This window comes from Macaca fascicularis, chromosome 6 (assembly GCF_037993035.2).
Source record: "Macaca fascicularis isolate 582-1 chromosome 6, T2T-MFA8v1.1".
Taxonomy (NCBI): Eukaryota; Metazoa; Chordata; class Mammalia; order Primates; family Cercopithecidae; genus Macaca; species Macaca fascicularis.
In genome coordinates, this window is record NC_088380.1 from 156,950,750 (window position 1) to 156,972,120 (window position 21,371).

General features: G+C 51.6%; 1 protein-coding gene across 1 annotated transcript in view; it reads right to left on the minus strand.

Annotated features, from left to right (window-relative positions):
- Window positions 1–20,435, minus strand: part of CSF1R (colony stimulating factor 1 receptor) — a 34,486-nt gene extending 14,051 nt beyond the window's left edge. The window contains exons 1-10 of the mRNA XM_005558240.5: window positions 20,192–20,435; window positions 14,740–14,997; window positions 14,025–14,309; window positions 12,083–12,219; window positions 11,253–11,412; window positions 6,981–7,173; window positions 4,111–4,226; window positions 3,833–3,953; window positions 3,524–3,714; window positions 1,815–1,930 (exon numbers count right to left, since the gene is read on the minus strand). Coding sequence (XP_005558297.3) covers window positions 1,815–1,930; window positions 3,524–3,714; window positions 3,833–3,953; window positions 4,111–4,226; window positions 6,981–7,173; window positions 11,253–11,412; window positions 12,083–12,219; window positions 14,025–14,309; window positions 14,740–14,997; window positions 20,192–20,240 — 1,626 coding nt within the window. The 5' untranslated portion in view covers window positions 20,241–20,435. The remainder of the gene's footprint in view (window positions 1–1,814; window positions 1,931–3,523; window positions 3,715–3,832; window positions 3,954–4,110; window positions 4,227–6,980; window positions 7,174–11,252; window positions 11,413–12,082; window positions 12,220–14,024; window positions 14,310–14,739; window positions 14,998–20,191) is intronic.
- Between the last annotated feature and the right edge of the window lie 936 nt (window positions 20,436–21,371).

The following is a 21,371-nucleotide window of genomic DNA, read 5'->3' on the forward strand; positions in this document are numbered from 1 at the left end:
ACCCAGATTCACTGAAGTCAAGTTTCCGGTTCTTAAAGTAGACCACCAGTGGGCTCTCGGCTTGTCAGAGGAGGAGGGGTTGTTAAAGAGCACCCAGACCCATGGTACAAGAGGGGAAACTAAGGCCCAGAGAGGATAGCGAGTCAACCGAGGTTACATGGCAAAACAGTGTCAGAGCTGGACCTAGATCCCGAGGTCTTGACCGGGGATGCCCTCAGAGCAGCCTTCTCATGCTGGGTGCTGGCAGGAGTAGAGAGCCATGTGCCGCTAGGGCTCCCCCAACATCCCTCCCACCCTGCCCACTTCAAGCCTTCTTCTCACAAAAGCCCCAGGGAGGTGTGGGGAAGAAAAGGTAGCCAAGGGGACACAAGGTGGGTCATTCAGCCCCTGATCACAGCACTCCCTTGTTCAAACCCACTGACGGCCTTGGACTGACAGGGTGGGGTCCAACCCTTCAGACCCCCAACCCCACCCTGGTCTTCCCCTTGCCTGCCCCTCTGCACACTCTGCCTTCTCCCCCAGAGATACCCTTTCCCTGAGTCTCATCTCCCCTGCTGCATCCCTCATCCTCCAAAGCCCATCCCACTAATGCCAAGCCACCTCCTCCAGGCAGTCTCCCTTACCCACCAGCCTGAAAAGTGCCTCCACTTCTGACCTCCCACAGCCCTCTGGCCTGGTCCTCTCAGCTTCTGATCACATTGCACATGGTCTTTGTGTGGTCGGGCAGGTGGTGGAGGCCATGGGCTCTAGGGACAGAAGCCCCTGGGGCCTAGTGCCAATCATATCCCCCAGCCCCTTGGGGGGTTTCTTAACCTTGCTGAGCCTCAGCTTCCTGATGGGTAAGATACTGACTAGTATACTTCCTGCCTCCAGCTTCTTGTGAGGGTAAAATAAGATGAGTCAATGTTTCATGTAATGATTGGGACATGCTTTGGAGTGAGTCCCCCACTCAGGGTTAAAAACCAGACTCTGTCTTTGACCAGCTGTAGACAAGGGCAACTGTCCCAACCTCTCAGAACCTCAGTTTACAATTCTGTAAAATGGGCTAATGCTAGCTGCATACAATGGTTGCTGAGGGCATTAAATGAGATGACGCAGGTAACATGCTACAGAAAAATACCCCTCAAATCACTTATCATATACTGAGCAGGCAGTGACAGGGAGCATACTACCTGTGCAACATGCACTAAATGGCAGCTTCGACTAATAGGACAGTAACATGAAATAATGAAGAGGATGGCCACAGGCTCTTGCCTTCACTAGACCATGTGCTACTTAGGGCAGGGCTCAGACCTGGCCCAGGGGACACCACCCTTGTATGTCCATTTCCTCTGTCCCGTGCTGGGTGCCAGGACACCCCCGGGCTGAGAGAATCCCAGGTCTAGGCTGCCCAGGAATGCCGTTCCTCTCCTCATAGCCTCTCCTCACTCTATAATCCATGCCCTTGCTTTCATGCCTTTTTGTTTTGTTTTTTGAGCTGAGATCTGGCTGTATCACCCAGGCTGGTCCCTAACTCCTGGCCTCAAGTGATCCCCCTGCCTCAACCTCCCAAGTAGCTGGGATTACAGGTGTGCCCTTGCTTTCATGGCTATTTGATTAGCACCTGTCTCTCGCACTAGACGGTAAACACTATGAAGGCAGAGCTTCAGAGGCCACCCAGCAACTGGCTCATGTTGGCATACAGTAGGCACCCACTAAAGAGCTGTTAGCTGACTGACTGACAGGAGGAGGAAGGGTGAATCCATGCAGCCTGGGGGTACTGTCCAAATCTGGCTCACTCAGACACCTGGCAGCCCCACTCCGCTCCGGCTCACCTGCTTATACTTGTACAATAGCAGCAGGAGCAGCAGCAGCAGCAAGGCCATGACGGACATGCAGGCGACCACCACCGGTGTGAAGAGGAACTCATCCGGGGGATGCGTGCGGGCTCCTGGAAGGCATGAAGCAAAGCAGTGAGCAGGCAGGGCGCCTCCGAGCCCCCTCCCTGATGAGGTCAGGCCTGCACACTGCTTGTCACACAGTGGGTGCTCAATAAATACTTGTTGACTGAATGAAGCATCCCCCACTGGAAGCCTCTGGGGCCTCTCCTGCAGACCCTCCCCAAGAGAGGAAGAGGACGGCCTCTCCAGCTCTGCTCACGTCCACCCCAAACCCTGTCCGGAGTCACAGCCTCCTGTTGCTGGGAGTAGGGAGGCTCTGGGGTCATGCAGTCTCACCCTCTGCCAGTGTAAGAAACCTCTCCGCAGGAGCCTGGCCTGGTGCCCAGCCATGGCTTGCGTGCACACCCTCAGTGATGGGAGACGATGAGCGCGCTACACCTCCAGGAAGCTTGGTCAGAAAGGCCTTCTGGAGGTCACACTGCAACCTTCCTCTCCTGCATTTCCCCTGCAGCTTCCCCGCACGCCCTTTGGAATCACACAGCCCTTCTGAGGGTCTAGCAAGCCAGGCTTGTGGTCCCAGGCTCTCCTCTTCCCTGGATCTATAATCCTAGTTCTTGTGATGTTTTGGAGGACATAATTTCCACTTCCTTACTCAGATCAATAACTTAGGTCTGCAGTCAAAATTCAACTGTGCCACTTAGGAGGTGTGTGACATTGAGCCTAGGGAAAATTGTATTTATTTCCTAGGTTTGTAGGAGTTAATCGAGATAATCCCTGTAAAGAGCTTAACACAGTGCCTGGCGCAGCAGAAGCCTTCAACAAAATGTTGGCTTTATTATAATATACAACCTCCAGCAGTGAGACCCAGAGTGGCCACAGGCACCTGCATGCAGTTGGACCCCGGTAGCAGTTGTCCAAGGTCAGCAGCTGGGGACACGAGTGACCACCTCTGAGCCAGGCAGAGGCCAGAGTCTGGCACACAGTGGGTACCAGAGCCTGGCTGTCAAAAGCCTGAGGATGCTGTGAGCCTCTGAGAATCACAGAACTAGCTGGTGAGGAGCCTTTGTGTAAAGCAGAGAGGGGCAGCCTGTGTTGTGCACAGGGCCGGGCATCATTCCCCGGAGCAGCCTCTTGCACAGCAACCTCAAATGGATAGACTGTGTCTGGAGCAAGAGGGGAGAGTTGGAGAAGTCCGTCGTGAGCTGGCCCTGAGCTGGAGATGAACTGTTTCCTTGCTCATTGCCTGCCTCCCTCATCAGACTCTAAGCTCTGGGGAGGCACTGCTTCCTTGCATAGGGCACGTCCCTGGCACATGGCGCATAATGCCTGCACATCCTTGTGAATTAATGCATGAGTTAGAGTGCAGGGATAAGAGTGGGGGCCAGTTTCTTCAGGCTGCTTTCTCTCCGCTTTCGCAGAGACTGCTCCATCCTACTGCTTCAGGAGACCTGCCGGGCAGGAGGGGCTTGGATTGGCCCAGAGAGGTAGATCTTGGTATTGCTAGGATCTGCTCCAAAGGTGGATCTGACCCCAGCTCCCTCGGCAGGGTGGGTTGGGGGTGGGGTGGGCAGTTTCCAGGACCGACTCCCGTCTTCACCTAAAGGAGCCGGGGTGGGGTAGGGGGTGCAAAGGCTCCCGCTCACCTGCAGAGATGGGTATGAAGGCCCAGGAGCCACTCCCCACGCTGTTGTGGGCCCTGCACTCATAGGTTTGGTTGTGCTCTAAGGTCTCAGCGGTCAGCAGGCTCTGCACGGTCACCTTCTGGAAGGGCTCCTGGCTCAGGACCTCAGGGTGTGGGTCGACCCAGACCTGCAGCACTTGGGCCTCATCGCACCTGGGAAAAGCAGATTGTGGCTCAGAGCTTCAGGGTTCCCAGTGCCAGCATGTCCCTCCCACTCACAGGGTGCCCAGCCCCTGAGCCCAGGTGAGGGAGGTAAGTGGAGCCCACTTACCTATCAGTGTGGCCAGCGCACTGCAGCCATGTCACGTTGGGCTGGGGGTACCCAGAGGCAGCACACAAAAGGGTGCCGGAGCCATTGATGGAGGTCCATATGACACTTACCTCTGGGGGGTCTGAGGAAGAGACGAGGAGGCCCCAAGTCACATTCTCCCCGCCACATCCCAGCCTCCCAGTCAGTACCTCCTTCCCTGTGCCCTGCCCCCATCAACCCCATCCCTCCAGGCAGTCCCAGGGACTCCACCCCAGGCGGCGCTCCGCCCCAGCACTCACATCGAAGGGTGAGCTCAAACGTCAGAGCCCTCCAGCCTCCTGGGTTTCTGGCCAGGAAGGAGTAGCGGCCAGCCTCAGAGGGCTTCAGGCGGGGCAGAGAGAGGGTGAAGGTGTGCCTGCGGGAGAGAATCAGGTGGTCCTGGTGAGCCCCAGCCTAGTATGGCCCCTACAGGATTGCAGTCAGATAACAGCCTTAAAGGGGTTTATTTTAGTTTTGGTAAAATATCCAGGGTCCAATGGCCTTGGGTAAGCGAGGTACTCAGGCAGGGTGCCATTGAGACATGCAAAAACCATCAATCCTGTTTCCTCAGTTGGTTTTCTTATCTGAAAGTGGTTTTTTCCTGAGGTTTAATAGCGGTGATGTCTTCATGACGCTGGGAGGCATGTCACAGGTCCCCTACGTTGACCACTGTCACTGAACTAAGCTTTCATGAAAGCTGCAATCCCTGCTAAAAATCCCTGAAGTGCCAACCTTGCCAAGAGAGACTGAGAAAAAGAAAAAGAGGCAGGATGTAGGGCCCTGGGTTCTAAGCCATGTTGCTGCAGAGACTGGGCTTCAAGTCCTGGTGCTGCCGTTTCTTGGCTGTGTGACCTTAGACAAGTACTTAATCTCTCTGATCCCTCATTTCCTTTGTTGTGAGTGATATCGATGGTAATTAATTAACAGGCTTGGCCTGAGGATTAAAGGGATATGTATTTAGGGTGCTTGACACAGAATTTGACTCTTTGTGGGCATTCAATTTAATGGTACCCTTTATTACAGAAAAGGCTCGGGAGCGAAAACTGACAACAAAAATCATCCTTGGCTGATTCTGGGAAATTTTTTGTTTTATTCTTTATCTCTATTTTACAATTTGTCCACAATGAACATGTGTTGTTTAGGTAATAAATACGTTTTTTAAAAAGTCCCCCAGTTCACTGTCAAAATAAATAAAATTTTAAAAATTATAGCAAATGGCCAGTTCTTGCTTGGGAAATGTCTGCAGCTACTACTGGACTAAAATCCATGGTATTCAGAGAGCAGTCTCATCCAGCCAGACCCTGGGCATATAGAAGCCCTCTGTCCAGGTCAGTTCTTGAGATACCTCCACCCCTTTAACTAAAAAGAATTGGACTTTTTTGGATGATTGAAAGTCACCATTATGAACACACCCACCACATGAACTAAAATTCTGTGGCTGTTTGGAGTCCGGGCTTGTCTGCCCTTATGCTGAAAGGGCCCAGACTACTGTGTTTTAGGGGATCTCGTGTTCCTTTCCTCAATGCCTCTGTGGCTTATGGACCCATTAAACCCATCCATGGACCAGCCCCCTCCAAAGGGCGTACAGATTCCAAATTCAGAACTTCTGCTTTAAATGAGAAAAAGACAGAGACCTGGCCAGAAAGGACCAGAAGGGAACTGAGAGGAGGAAGGTGAGGACAAGAAAACATCCTTGTTGCTTCTGACAATTGGCAAGCAAGATTCTGGGAATCAGTGAGGTTTGTGCTTCCGGAGCTGGAACCAGAATCCCAAAGAGTTGTGGAGTTAGTCTAAGGGATCCACGCAGGGATGGCAAACAGATCTCTCAAGAGCCAACTATGCTGGAAATACTGCCTGGGGCCTGTGTTGAGGAGGACTCTGAGGCCACATCTACACTCTGCAGAAGAGAGTTGCAGAAAAATGAATGAGAATGCGTGTGGCATGCACACCACACATTCACTACCCTTAATCAGGCTGTACTGTCTCATTCTGAAAGGGCAGGGTATGAATGATTATTTTAGGCCAGGCACGATGGCTCACACCTGTAATCCCAGCACCTTGGGAGGCCGAGGCGGGCTGATCACCTGAGGTCAGGAGTTGGAGACCAGCCTGGCCAACATGGTGAAACCCTGTCTCTACTAAAAATACAAAAATTAGCCGGGTGTGGTGGTGGGCATCTGTAATCCCAGCTACTTGGGAGGCTGAGGCAGGAGAATCACTTGAACCCAGGAGGCTGAGGTTGCAGTGAGCCGAGATCATGTCATTGCACTCCAGCCTGGGCAACAAGAGCGAAACTCCGTCTAAAAAAAAAAAAGAAAGAAAGAAAGGAAAGAAAGGAAAAGAAAGAACTATTTTAATACCTGAGTTAATACCTGGTATACCTGATATGAATGTTCCTCTTAGGGACAAAGCTTTCTTATTTAGAACCTACCTGCTTAAGCCACTTTGGATGAGAAAGTAAGACCCCAAGACCACAGTTCATAAGCAGACAGGAAAAAGATTTCTAAAATGTGTGTGTGAAATACACAGGATTGTGGGAGTGGAGAGATGCAAGAAGAGGGGGTGTCGAGTTATTATAGATTGCACTTCATGGGAAGAGTTTTGAGCTTACGGAGAAGAGCAGCCAATGAGAAATTCTCGGGGCTAGGTTAATACACTCCTTTAAAGAACATCTCATGTATCTGTGATTATGTGATGTTAATTCCCTCTTCCCCTCCCTCCAAGCCTGTGTATGTGGCAGATAACTTGGGCAGTCATTATCAAGAGGGTGTCTGTGAGTGGGGCTGTTTTCTGCATTTAGATTGGCCCCAAGAGAGGAAAATGAATGAGACTGAGGGTTCTTGAGGGGCCATGAGAATGCACACTCCCAAGAAATGGTAGAACCCTTGGGTGGGGCGTTGACTATCCCAAGGATGTGGGATGGAGAGGTAAGTCAATTTCATCCGGATCTCAAACACAGATAACCAATATTGGGATTCCATGAAATCAGGGAAAGTGAAGCCCAGAAAGGGACAGGGACTTGCTCAAGGTCATACAGCAAGGTTGGGACATGAGCCAAGTGTCCTGATTCTTGCTGAAGCATCCCCCATCTGGCTATAGGGCTGTGTAGATGGGAACTGATAAGTGGTACCTGTATGTGTCCTTGGTGGTAGCATTAGCAAGCTTAGGCTCAGGCTGGTGGTCAGAAAAGGGTCCCAGGTAGGTCCAGTTAAAACCTTGCAGGCCTGGGTAGGCCTCCACCATGACTTTGAGGTTGAGCCCCTCCCCCACGGTCACCTCCTGGATGAGGTTCTGCTCAGAGCTCAAGTCCAAGTAGGCACTCTCTGGAAAGCAGAACACACAAGCATCTGGCATTAGTGGGAAGATGTCCTGGTTTATTTGTCCATTTTGTCATCCACCCATTGATCCAGTCCCTGAGCAGCTATGTCACAGGTATACAGTCCTCACCACCACCCAAGACAGGTCCTCTGACACCCCTCTTCTCACCACTCCCTTCAGAATCGCTGGATCAAAACTTTTCTCACTGAGGCCCTAGGAGAACCTGGGCAAATTCCTATCCCCATTTGTGCCTCCATCTCCTTATTTGTGTAATGAAGAGATTGAATATAATCTGTGATTTTCCAAGTTTTTGAAACATTTTTGGCAGCAAGAAAAAATACACATGTGTGCATGCACACACACACACACACAATTTCACATGTCCTCATCTATTTCCCTTTCTTCTGGTCATAAGTCAGTCAATGCAGCTTCCAAATATAGCTCTGGAGTAGGTGTGTAACCCAGGCCAGCCAGTGAGGGTACTCTGTCCCCTCTGGCCCAGTGATTGGTTTGGGTTACCATGAGTCCATAACACTCAATTCCATGATTTTTGTTAAGACTCTGGGAAAAGAGAAGCCCTTATTTTACTGGTATTGCTAGGTCAGATACTACAAGGCAGACAGTCAGAGTCCTACAAGGGGAAAGCCTTCTGGGGGCTAGGCCCAAAAGGAAAAAGCAGAGCTGAGAGTTGGGGAGCCATAGATTCTTTCCAGCATCAGCTGAACACCTGGATCTAAGTGTTCCTGAAGCTGATATCCATGAGCTTTTTAGCTATAAGGGAAAAAAAATCCTTTTAATTAGGCCAGTTTGAGTTGATTTCTGTTACTTGTATCTGAAAGAGTCCTGACTAGTTTCTCTTTTTTTTTTTTTTTTTTTTTGAGACAGAGTCTCACTCTGTTGTCCAGGCTGGAGTGCAGTGGCACAGTCTCAGCTTACTGCAACCTCTGCCTCCCAGGTTAAAGCGATTCTCCTGCCTCAGCCTCCTGAGTAGCTGGGACTACAGGTTCCTGCCACCATGCCCAGCTACTAACTAGTTTCTCCTAATGAAATTTTGCACAGCTTGTAATCCAGTTGCTCTTGTTGAATCTCAGGCAAAGGAATTGTGGCAAGAACCCCAATTCACTCAGCCTCTCTGTGCCTGTCATGGTAGCCCCTGACATGCCTTCTTAAAACCTCAGGGCTCTGCCACAAGCCCTAGACTAGATGATTTCTAAGAGCTCCTCTCCTTACTCTATTCTGTCTAAAAATCTGAAATTCACCCTTCTACACTGACATATGTCTACTCAAAAGCCCCCTATGGCGTCCCGTTGCCTCCATTATTCAGCTTGGCATTCAAAGCTCTCCTCAATCAAATCAGGTCTCACTGTGCTCATCCAGCCCCTTTCCCTCTTCCTTCCTACACACACACACACACACACACACACACACACACACACACAAACACACACTCAACGCTCCACCCATCTGGGTCTCCTAACATCCCTGAACACACCACAGTCATTCCAACCTTGGAGGTTTTGCTCAAGCCATTTCCTCCACCAGGAATTCCATCCTCCTCCTTTTCATTACAGAGGCCCCTTTATCCTTTAAGACTCACCCCCATGAGGGAGTCTCTACTCAGTGCTCCAGGACGCAGGAACCTCTCACGCCACTGGCCTTTTGCTGCCCTTCCAGACTACACACTCATTAGGCACCACATCTGCACTGTTTCATGAGTCTGGTTCTCCCTCCAGGTAGCTTTCTTCTCTCTCCAACTAGTCTGTGAGCTTTTGGGGGCAAGGCTTTTCTCTTCTCTGTCTCTCTCAGCAATCCATCTATTATTCATCCATCCATTCGTCCATTCATCCATCCAAACACCAACACTTCCTGCTACCTTCACCATTGCCACTCTAGTCCACCCACCATCAGCTCCAGCCTGGACCACTGCGGTAGCCGCCTCCTTCATCTCCCTGCTTCCATCCTTGTCTCCCTACAGACAGTACTCAACGCCCAAGAAAGCTCTGTTAATTCTTGTTACATCCAACCCCACCATGTTACTCATCTGCTCAAACCCTCCCACAGCTCCCCATCTCTCTCAGGAGAAAAAGCCCAAGATTTTACAGTGGCCTCCAAGGCCCTGTGGGATCTGCCACCTCCCCACTTTAACTCTCTGACCTCATCTGAGACCACGTTTTTTCTCGCTCTCTGCCCACAGCCACACTGGCCCACTTGTCCCCTGAACACGGCAAGCACAATCCTGCCACAGGATGGAACTCCCTTCTCCAAAATGGCCACATGGCTTGCTCCTTCACCAAGTTAAGTCTTTGCTCAAATATCAGCTTTCCAGTGAGATCTTCCTTGGTGACCACCCAATCTGAAGCTGCAAATGCTATATCATTTGTTTTTTAATAATTTACTTGGCTCATTGCCTACCCATTCCCAGCTAGAGCACCCACTTCATGAGGTCAGGGGTTGTTGTATCTGTTTCATTTTTTTTTTTTTTTTTGCAGCTGTATCCTCAATGTCTAGAACAGTGTTTGGCCCAAAGTGTGAATGAACATAAACACTTATTGAGTGACGACTGTATGCCTGTACTAGAAAGACAGGATTAGAAGCCATAACTGAAGGACAATTCTTGTGCTTTTGCTCTTCTTCCCCTTTACCCTGCAAAAGCCCCCAGTGCATAATGGGGTCCACAACAGAGCTCACAATCTACTGCAAGTCATGCATGTATTCTAGGGTAGCAATGCTCATGATTCTCATGCTCCTCGCCATCTCTGTCTCCCATAACATTCAACACATGAGGCACAGCCAGACCTAAAGGCCTCAGAGCCTGCTCCCACTCTGATGAGCTCCTGCCTTGCTTCAGGGTCCGAGTCCAGTGACTGCCACTGCCTGCACCCAATCACCATAGCCAGAGACCTGGAGGTCATCCTTAGCTCCTTTCTCTTCCTCATCCCTACATCTTAGACTCTTCCACACACCACTGGCCATCTTCAGCCTATCCTCCAGCCTCCAGGCTCCCACCCAACCCACATGGTACCAGACTGAGCCTTCTCAGATACTATCTTCTAGTGCATACTTGGACAGCATTTCCTGTGTCAGACCCTGTTCTAAGTACCATCCACCCACCCACCCACCCACCCACCCATCCATCCATCCATCCATCCATCCATCCATCCATCCATCCATCCTAATCTAATCTAATCTAATCTAATCTATCTTCTATCTATGAAGGCAGTTACTGTTAATATCTTCATTTTACAGGTAGGAAAACTGGGACACAGTGGGGTTAGCAACCTGCTAGTCGTTGGCAGACTCAGGTTGGAACACTGCCCTGGAGTGTGTACTCCTGACCACCACACAGTGCCTCCTCTGTGCAATCTGACCCCATCACTCTCCTCTTTACAATGAGCACCCAACAGGTTAAGATGCAGTTACTCTCTCACTTTAAGACACCTTTACCTCTGGCTTCTGCTGCCTCCTCTGCTCCCCTGTGGCCACTCCTCACACCACTCTACATCCGACCTGTTGTCAAGTTCTTTCAGTGTTCCAAATGATCTATGCTCTCTTTGCCTTTGAGTCTTGCATATGTTCCTCCCTCTGCCAGAAGCGCTGTTCCCCTTCCTTTCCCACCCTTCTGCCCAGCTAACCCACCTTTCATTCTTCCCAGTTTAGAGGCCACCTTCTCCAAGCCTGGGTTGGAGGACTCCTCAGTGTTCCCAGGACACCCTGTGCTTCCCCCATAATCACTGGGTGATCATTGTCTTTTCATGTGTCCATAAAGGAATGAGTGAAAAAATGAACAACTGCAGTCCAGTAGGGAGCTACTGGACCCCAATCCCCAAACAAAACAAAAAATGGCGCTAAGGTGTACCCAGTGCAGCCATACAATGTAAGAGCTCCAAGGTGGGAGAGAGGTCCCAGGACAGGGTAAGGGAGAGCTCCTGGAGAGTGGCTCCTTAGCCAGGCCTTGGATAAACGAACTCTGGCAGAGATATCCTCAGCAGGTCTCCTTCCCTGACATCAGCTTCCTCCTCAAAACCCTTCTGCTCCCACTCCTGCAGGATCCCTACTGACCGTCCACCACCACCCTGATGCTTACCTACGACCCGGAAGAACATGGAGGTGGAGTGCTTGCCCTGCACGTTGCTGGCCACGCAGGAGTAGTTGCCGGCATGTTGGAAGTCGACTTGACCGAGGCTGAGGGTCAGGACTTTTTGGTAACGGTTATCGTGAAAGTCAGATCGCTGAGGGATTGCGAGCTGCAGCCAGAAGGAATGGAGATGTTATACCAAGGTAGTTTAGGGATTAGAGAGATCTGGGTTCCAATCCTCAGCCTTTAATTACTATCTGCCTGTCCTCTGAGCCTGTTTCTTCACTTGTAAGATGGGGCTCCCTGCCCCCAAGACTGTAGTGAAGAGTAAATGAGATATGCATGCAAGTGGCTTAGGGCTGTGCCTGGAACACGGCAGGCACAGTGGGAAGGGAGGGGGCTCTTAGGGGCAGCCCAGCGTGATTCCCTCCTGGAATCCTCCCTCCCCCGCTCCCTGTCTCCCAAAGTCTTTCTGAAATAGCTGTTATATTCCTGGGCCTCAAAGGTGGCCTAGGAAACCCTTGCTAAATAGAAGTGAGCTCACCTCTGGGTTTTGTCTAAAGGCTGGGGCAAAGGCCATGTGTCAAGGGGACAGAGAACTACCTCCCCCGCCCACCCCCACAAAGTTCAGCAGCATAAGCATGATTCCTGGTTCTACGTCAGCTACTGACTGGGAGTGAGATCTTGGGCAAGTCTGTGCCCCTCCTGGAGTCTGAACTGTGCCTTCAGCTGAGACAGCCGGTTTGGAGTGGGGGGCCCATGACTCCAGCGTGTAAAACCTGGTGTGCTGGGAGGGTGGCCTTCCTTGTGACTTCACCTTGTGATCCGCAGGGACTGACCTTGGTGGTGTTGTGTTGGAGGAAGACATCAAAGTCAACGTCAATGTTGCTGGCTGAGCACACGATCTGGGCAGCCTCCCCTCGAATCCGCACCAGCTCTTCAGGCACCAGTGTCAAGGCTGGGGGCCCTGGGATGACTGAGACCGGGGGAGAGATCCCTGAACACCCAGGTTCCCTGAATGTGATATAGCTGTTGCTCTCCTCCCTGCCATGGGCCAGGCCACACTGGCCAGGCTTCCCCCGCCACTGCCCCATCCCAAATCCTGGGAGGCAGCCTTGCTGCTTCTACTCCCCCGACTGCAAGTCCTGTCTTATAGAGGCCTTGGAAAGTCTACTTTCTCCATCACCTCTACCCCTTCCCAGTCCCGTCACCATTCTCCACTCTGGACTTCTGCACCAGTCTCCTCAGAGGCCTCCCTGCCTCCCTCCGAGCCCCCTGCACCTGGACTCTTCACCAAAGTGACCTCTTACAAATATAAATGGGACCATGCCTCTCTCCTCTGTAAACATTAGGGGCTTCCCGTTACTCTCAGAAAAGAAGTCAAAGTCCTTTCCATACCCCAACCTGTTTCTGATCGCCCTGACAACCCCACCCCTTGTTCACTGCACTGCAGCCCCCTGCCCCTCTTTCCTACCACAGGGCCTTTGCACTCACCTTTCCCTCCTAGAATGCCTTTCCTCCCACTCTTCAAAATGGGAGGCTGTTCTCATCCTTTAGATCTTTAGCTCAAAAATTCCTCAGCGAGGCCTCTGTGACCAGCTGATATGAATTAGCCTCCCTGGCACCTCCACGCCCTCCACTCCCCAGCTTGGTTTCTTGCTCATCACGTTTGTATTTACTTTCTATTAAATAGTTACACTGTAGTCGAATGTCAAATCCATGACAGGAATATTCCAGCAGCCGGCAAGATGCCTGATGCACAGTAGGCCTTAAATTCATATTTATGCCCATTGCTGCTGTTGAAAGATAATCTAATCCAGATTCCTAAGGCCCAGGGACATGAAAGGACTCCAAGGTCCCTGAGGGGGATCAAGGCAGAGCTAGGGCCCAGGACCCTTGGCTCTTGGCCAACCCAGGGCTCTGCGGGATGAAGTGCCAGGAAAGAGCCCTAACGGCCTCCTCTGCCCACATGGCTGGGGTCCTTTGACCTCCTGGGCAAGTTTAATGGCCTCAGGTCCCAGGGGCATTGGGCTAGCTAGTTCACTCTGACCCTGGCCCTCGTTACAGGGACTGATTGCTGTCTCAAGCCCAGGTCCTCAGCCTGGGGCCCTGCTTGCTCTCACCAGTCCTCCCAGAAACCAGAATCCCGCCTGCCATCCCAGCAGGGTGAGACTCCACCTCCACTGTTACCTGGCCACTGCAAGAGCCGTCACACGTGCCCACCATCTCCTCCCTGCCTCTTGGCTCAGCATCCCTCCCCTTCACGTGCCCAGCACCTGGCCTTAGGCAGGCCCCGAGTGGGAAATCCATGTCTGAGGCTGAGCTTCAGTCCTCTTTCCATACCTAGAACATTCAGAGCCTGTTCCCACCTCACCACTTGGTACTCACTGTCCCCCTGCTGAAGCAGATCTCTGCACAGCCACCTCCTTCATGTCATTCAGATTCCAGCTCTAATAGTGTTTTCTTCTCAGTGAGGCTTCCCCACCCGACACACTCTTATTCAGCTACCCTGTTGAATGTTTTTTTGTGTGGCATGTGTAATGACCTGAGATGACCTTGCCCACTGAGTTATTTGCTCACATGTGGTTTGTCTCCCTGCCCCAACACCTTGTCAGTCCTGCCCCATGGATGATCGTGGAACCACTGAGGGGAAGAAGTGAAAGGAGGAGGACATCCTGCTACCCCCCATCACGCCCAGTCCCCAGCCACCACCCGTGTGGCTGCCGGCTCTCTGTCCCCGCTCTCCAGGCCTGGTTGCTGGTCCCCTTGTGCCCCACACACCTTTCTGCACTTTCAGCCGGATGCTGATGGACATCACCTTCCTGCCACCCATCAGGGCACTGCATTGATAGTCCTGGCCCTGAATGAATTTGGCCCTGTGGATGGTGAAGCCGTGCCAGGGCGAGAAGGAGTAGTTGGTGTGGCGCAGGAGGGGCCGACCACGCAGACGCACCAGCGAGACGCCTGCCTCCAGCACCGGGTCTGTGAGCAGGCAGGGCAGCAGTGCATCCTGGTCCTCAAACACCACCACCTCCTTTGCTAGCACGTTCCAGGGCCGGGCAGGATCTAGGGTAGAGAAGGGCACAGGGTTATAACTGCCCTTCCTCCACTGGGCCAAGGAGTACTTGGACATAGGTGACAGGGAAGTTCAGAGAGGCTGGTCATTCATCTGAGCTCACACCATGCCAGGATAATTCAGTGGACACTTCAGCATAGGGGCTCTAGAGTCGGACGCACCTGGGCTCCACTCTAGTCCCACTATGTGAGGCTGCGTGACCTTGGACAATCTCCCTGCACTTCTAGAAAATGCATCATCGTAGACCCGCCTTGCAGGGTCATTGGGAGGACTGCATCACATTAGAAGCTCTTCCAGGTCTTTGCTCATAGCCAGCACTCAGTAAATTCAGAGCTGAATTGTTACGATTGTTAATTTTAGGGCCCACTGTAGTGGGACCTGCTGGGCCAGGCCTTTTGGGAGGAGGCTCAGACTCCTCACCTTTGACGTAGAGGTGGATGGCGGCGCTGCCTCCCAGGGGGTCTCCAGGCTCAGTGCAGCGATAGGTCCTTGTGTTTTGGAAGGTAGCGTTGGTGGTGGTGAGGACGCTGCTGGGGCCATCAGAGTACAGGGTCCAGTGAGGTGATATGGGGCCATCCCATTCCACACTGCCATTGCCCACACATCGCAGGGTCACTGTTTCTCCCGGCTTCACGACCAACTCAGGGCCACTGGGCTCTATCACTGGGATTCCCTGACCTGGTGGGAGGGACAGCAGACAGAAGTGAGGTCTAAGATGCACCCCTTGGGCCGACCTGACTCTGAGATGGGTGGTAGCCTGGCAGGGATGGTGCTGTGCCATCAAGGAACCACCTTGAATTAGCCCCTGCCCCCTGGTCATAACCCTCAACCTACTCAGGGTTAGACTGATGCCTCTGATGTCCAGGAGGTCCCTTCTCTGAGAAAGGGGGCTTGCAGCTTGCTCAGCCTCTCATTCAGGCCTCTGTCTCCCTGGGGTCCTCAGCCTCCTGCCTCAGTCTACCCTGCTGTGATGACATCTTTCTTCTCCCCAGGAATGAACTCTTTTAACCCTGTGTACAAAGTGGATGTATTTCCACCACCGAATGAAGAAAGAAATGAATGGAATGTTCACAGCCAAGTCCTCTGACTTAATTCACATAGGAAAGAAAAAAAAGAGACGTAGGATCTTAGCCCAGCAGAGTTAGAGAGGTCCCAGGAATCTCCTGGTGTGCCCACTCCCACTGATGGACATCTGGTCTGCAGCACATTGGGATGGCAGTTTCCGTGCCTCAGTTTCCCCACCTATAAAACAGGGATAATCATCATACCCACTCATCGCTATGTTAGGCATTTTAAATGCATGGGAAGCCTTTAGAACATCACCTGTCACCAAATAAATGGTTCAGTAAGAGTTAGTCACTATGTTGTTTATTCCTAGTCTACACCCAGCAGCGCACCCCTGCACCCCCACACATCTGTGTTTACCGGGAAGCCAATCTCTTTTAAGGAAAATTTTCTTGAAGGAGAAAAGAGAACTTGAAACCCCTATCAGGCTGTCTGGGAAGAAGGCCCGTTGCCTCTGCAGCGTCAGCATTTTTCCAGGGCCTAAAATAGGGGCAAAGGAGGGAAGTGAGAGCTGATTCAAGCCTCCAAGGGGCTGCCAGGCGCCCCCCAGCCTGTATGGGCGGAAACACATTGTTGGCGTCAGGCTCAGCCCCCGGTTTCCGCTCAGCCTGTGGCCCTTCTACAGGGATGTTCTCACTTCTGCTTCCCCAGCCTCCTAGCCACTGCCCTCTCTCCAGGCAGGGAGAGGGAGTGCCACTTGCGGGGCAGCTGTGAGGCCGGGCTCTGATGCTGATCCACTGACTGACCCTGGCCATCCAACTCCTCAGCTCTGGCCCTTCCTATTCCCAGTGATGGGGGCACAACGACAGGCCAGCCCCAAGGGCTTTGGGTGAATTCACGGTTTCTCGGTCGTTCTCTGCAAACCCCCTTGAAATGGGAATTCCCCCTGCCCCACCATAGAGCCCAGAATTGGAAAGGTTTTCTCTCTCAAGTCCTTTTGGGATGGCTTAATTCATGTTTTGATTTTGTATTCATCAGAATGTACATCCCCTCTTCCCAAGACTCTATCTGCACAAGGGACTGAGTGAATTGTGAACACAGCCAAGGCTGCCACCTGGGGTTGTAGTCTCCTATGCAGCGCAACCACCAGGAAGAGGGACAAATGTCATTTCTAGCAGCCTTTTAACAAATCTCAACAGAGCTGGGGCTACCCTATCACTGCGGCGGCAGTCTCGGGCCCCCAGGCGGGGGTTTTATAGCAGGAAACAGCTTGGAGTGTGGGCTCACACCAACTTGGGTTTGGAACTTGGTTCTTCCCTTACCAGCTGGGTTAGTTGCTTAACCTCTTTGAGCCTCAGGCTATTCTTCTGTCTGATGGGAATAATCCCAGCTCCCACCCCAAAAACTTCAGGGGGGTTGAGTGAGATGATATATAGAACTGCTCCTGCCTGGGTACCTGCTTTAATTGCTACATTTCTAATGTCCCTTCTGGGCCAACTCTGATTACTCAAGATTTTAACCTTGGATTCTGTGATTCCATTTGTTCCTTTTTTACACCTGCCTCACGCCTCACAGGGGGCTTTTCCCATCCCTTCCCCCAGCCTGTCTCTCTAGACCCTGCCTCGGCCTCCAGGAAATGTGGCCAGGGAACGATGTCTGTCCTATTTTGTCCTATCCTATTGTCCCAGATATTCACGCAGGATAAGGCTGATACCCGCAATTTCCACAGCCAACTTCCCCTGCTGGCTTGGCTAGCAGGGAAGGAAGCCAGCTTGGTCCCCATCCTCCTCGGGGTGGGGGCATGGGCTATGAACATTAACTGAGGTCCCTTTCTGTGCCTGTCCATTCTTCCCCTCCTCATCTCCACTCCCCAATTCTCCCCATGCCCTACACCTCTCCACTAGCTCCCACTTGCCTGGAAGCCCCTCCATCGTCACTTCCAGAATGTGCGCCAATCTCTACTCTTCTCTCCCAACACACACACACACACTGCACACCAAGGCTGGCTACAGCCCCTTCTCAGCCCAGGATCTCATCGCAGTGATGAAGAGCGAGCCCCCCTCTCTCTCTAGAGTCCTCCAGTACCATCCCCAGTCTCCTCCCAGTGGCTTCTAATCTACTCACCATTGGTCTACTGGGCTGAAAACTTAGGTTTCCAGCCTCCCCATCTCTTCTTTCTCTTGGGACTGGACCCTGGACAACCATCTGGCCCCCTTCCCACACACCATGCCCCTGGGAAGGGAAAATAAAAACTCCGGACCCTAATTCACTCTGCCAAAAGGAAAAACTCAAGCTGAAAACTGAGTCATGCAAGAAGCTGCCTTGCCTTTTATTCCTAAACTGATAGCGACAGATGAAAGGTAAAATATCCCACAGGCAGCTCCTCTATGCTCACTTTCCCTATGTAAAGAGCCAATTTACTGAACCGAGGTAATTGACTGTTCCCCTACCTGCTACTTTTCTTTTGCAACATGTGGATTACCACAATGTCCCCTTTTTCCCTCCAGCCCACTTTCCCCTTTAAATGTTAAAGCCTTCGAATTCATCCAGAATGGCACAGACCACATAATATTTTTGTGACTCCATGTTTTGTTTTTCTTGCCAGCATGTCCTTAACCTTGGCAAAATAAACTTCTACATTGATTGAGGCCAGGCACGGTGGCTCATACCTGTAATCCCAGCACTTTGGGAGGCCAAGGCAGGGGAATCGCTTGAGTTCAGGAGTTAGAGACCAGCATGGCCAACATAGTAAAACCCTGTCTCTACCAAAAATAAAAAAATTAGCCAGGCATGGTGGCAGGCACCAGTAATCACAGCTACTTGGGAATGGCAGAATCGCTTGAACCTGGGAGGCAGAGGTTGCAGTGAGCCAAGACTATGCCACTGCACTCCAGCCTGGGCGACAGAGCAAGACTCCGTCTCAAACAAAAAAAAAAAAAAAAAGGAGATGGAGTCTTGCTCTATTGCCCAGCCTGGAGTGCAGTGGCATGATCTTGGCTCACTGCAACCTCTGCCTCCCGGGTTCAAGTGATTCTCCTGCCTCAGCCTCCTGAGTAGCTGGAACTACAGGCGCCTGCCACCACGCTCAGCTAAGTTTTGCATTTTTTAGTAGAGAAGGGGTTTCACCATATTGGTGAGGCTGGTCTCAAACTCCTGACCTGGTGATTTGCCCAACTCGGCCTCCCAGAGTGCTGAGATTACAGGTGTGAGCCACCATGCCTGGTGGCAAGACTCCATCTCAATTAAAAAAATAATAATAAAAAACAAATTGAGACCTGGCTCAGATACTTTTTAGTTTTTGCCCCACAGGTAGGTTCTGGGTGTAAGGATAGGACAAGGCAGTGAAATCAAACCTGTGGGACTCTCTGAGACAATGGGGGTGGTGGATACACTGTGTATGCATTTGTCAGACCTCATTGAACTTAAGAGCCTGTGCTTTCTACTGCATGTAAGTTACACTGCAAAATAAGTCCAGGCCAGGCGCTGTGGCTCATGCCAGTAATCCCAACACTTTGGGAGGCCAAGGCAGGTGGATCACCTGAGGTTAGGGGTTTGAGACCAGCTTGGCCAACATGGTGAAACCCCATCTCTACTAAAAATACAAAAATTAGCCAGGCATGATGGTGTGCCCCTGTAATCCCAGCTCAGGAGGCTGAGGCAGGAGAATCACTTGAACCCAGGAGGTAGAGGTTGCAGTGAGCTGAGATTGTGCCACTGTACTCCAGCCTGGTGACAGAGAGAGACTCTGTCTCAGGATAAAAAAAAAAAAAAAACAACAAAGCCAGACACTCAAGCTCAGTGGGATTGCCTGGGCCAGAAAAGGATGGTCAGTGGGCCATCTCCTCACCGGGGACCAGAAGTGCCACAGCCCCAGGGTCCTCCTTTGAAGAGGCCAGGGTGAGGCTGTCTTTTCTCCCCTTCCATCCCCATCCTCCCCCAAGGTCCCTTCGAATAAGCAGGCAATAGAATAGAAATGTGTTTGTTGGGCCAACAAGCCGAGCACAGCAGCCCCTCACCTCTTGTCATGTTCCCTCCCAGATGGAAATTCTGCAGAACTGCTGCTGCCTGGGGACCTCCTGAGACTTGGCAGCCTGTGTCTGGGAGGGCTCTGGCCCAGGAGACCCTCGCTGGCCTCTTCCCAATCCCTCCTCTAGCCCTATACCCCTTTCACCCCAAATTCCCCTCTCCTGAGCCCTGGGCCAGAGAGGTCAGCCTCATCTCTCCCTCTGACCCCTTACACAAGCCACCCAAGGAAGAACCACCACCCCTATCAGGCCCTTCCAGGCCAGGTGTTGCATAGAATCATCAAATCACAGGCTGGCAGAGCTGCCAGAGCCATCAGGGGCTCTCCAGGTCCTCCCAACTCAGCGTAGGTCTGGACCAGCAGTGCCGGCATCTCACCTCTCCCAGGAGTGTGTTGGATATGCAGAATCTCAGGTTGCACCTGAGACCGACCGAGTCTGAATCTGCATTGTAACAAGATCCTCAGGTAACTTGTATGCACAGGAAAGTATGAAAAGCACTGCTCTGGTCTAGTCTATCACTGTCCCCCTGCCCCCCAACACCTGCAATTGAATAGAAGTGGACACTGAAGCCTCAAGAGTATCAGAGGCTTGTTCAGGACACACAGTGAGTGGATGGCGGAGCTGGGACGTATCCACAGCACCAGGTGGACCAGCTCCACCACACCCACCTCTTTTCACCCCACTACCTCTCCAAAGCAGATACCCACAAACCTGCAGTCCAGTGATGGGGAGACTAAAACACAGCCTGGGGACACCCAGTGAGGGGCAAGGGCTAAATCCTTTCACAGGGGTCTTCTCTGTCACACCCCATCAAAGTCCCCCGCCCCCCATTCTGCTCTTACCATGCCAAGCTGTGACCACCAGCAGGAGCAGCAGAACTCCCGGGCCCATGGCCTCAGTGGGGAAGCGGCAGGCAGGTGCAGGGCTGTAAGGCGCCCAGGGCACAGAGCTTCCAGGTACTAGCTCCGCAGGGATCGGGACACCGGACACACGTTCCTCTCCTCTGCACTGGCTGTTTGTCTTGTTTTCCTCTTCCTCCTCCTTGGGCTGATCCTCCTCTTCCCCTTTTAGCTGGGCAAGGCAACCACAGAGTTTGGAAATCTTGGGTCTTTAAGAAGAAAACAAAGCCTTGACCCCAAGAGGGAGGGGTCGCAGTAGGGCAGAGCCAGCCTGAGCCCAGGGGGACCTAAGTTGGGGCCCTTCTAAAGCCATCTGCAAGGGGTCCTGGGAGAAGAGACATATCCAAGAGCAGCCAGACAGTTAGTCCACAAATGAGGGTCTTCAGAGTGATCAGGCGGCTCTGGCAGAGCCCAAAGAGAAGTCAGGTTGTGTGATATTCTGACATATACATTTTTTCTTTACCCCCATTTCCTGGCTTACAACTCCTAAAATCCTTGGAATCTCCAAAGTAATACATATCTTTGAAAAATTTATTATTTTAGAGACGGAGTTTCACTCTGTTGCCCAGGCTGGAGCTCTGTGGCTCCATCATAGCTCACTGCAGGCTCAAACTCCTGGGCTCAAGCCTTCGAGCTGTGAGATCTGACGATACCTCTAGGTAAATACAGTGATTGAATTGAATTGGAGGGCACTAGATTCGTGTCTGCTGCAGAATCTGAACAATTGGTTGATTGCTTGGTCTATGGGGAAACATGCCCATCCCCTACATCTGGTGTCAGAAGTATTTTGTGTTGTGAGACAATAGGAGAAATAGAGTTTGTTTTCCTCCTATATACAGGTTGGTCTGGGAAAGCCTGATAATACTGGCAATAAACTTCCTTTTACGGGACACTTACTAGCCAATCCCTTTACATTCACTGTCTCCTTTAGTACTGCAAAACTTTATGTAGGTAAGTACTATTGTCATTCTCATTTCACAGATGGAAAAACTAAAGCTCAGAGAGATCAAACGCCTTAAGCTTGACCACGGTCAAACAGCTACCAAATGGTGGAGACAGGATTTGGATCCCAGCAGTCTGCTTATAAAACTATCTTTCATGGTTTACTTACATTGTTTATTTA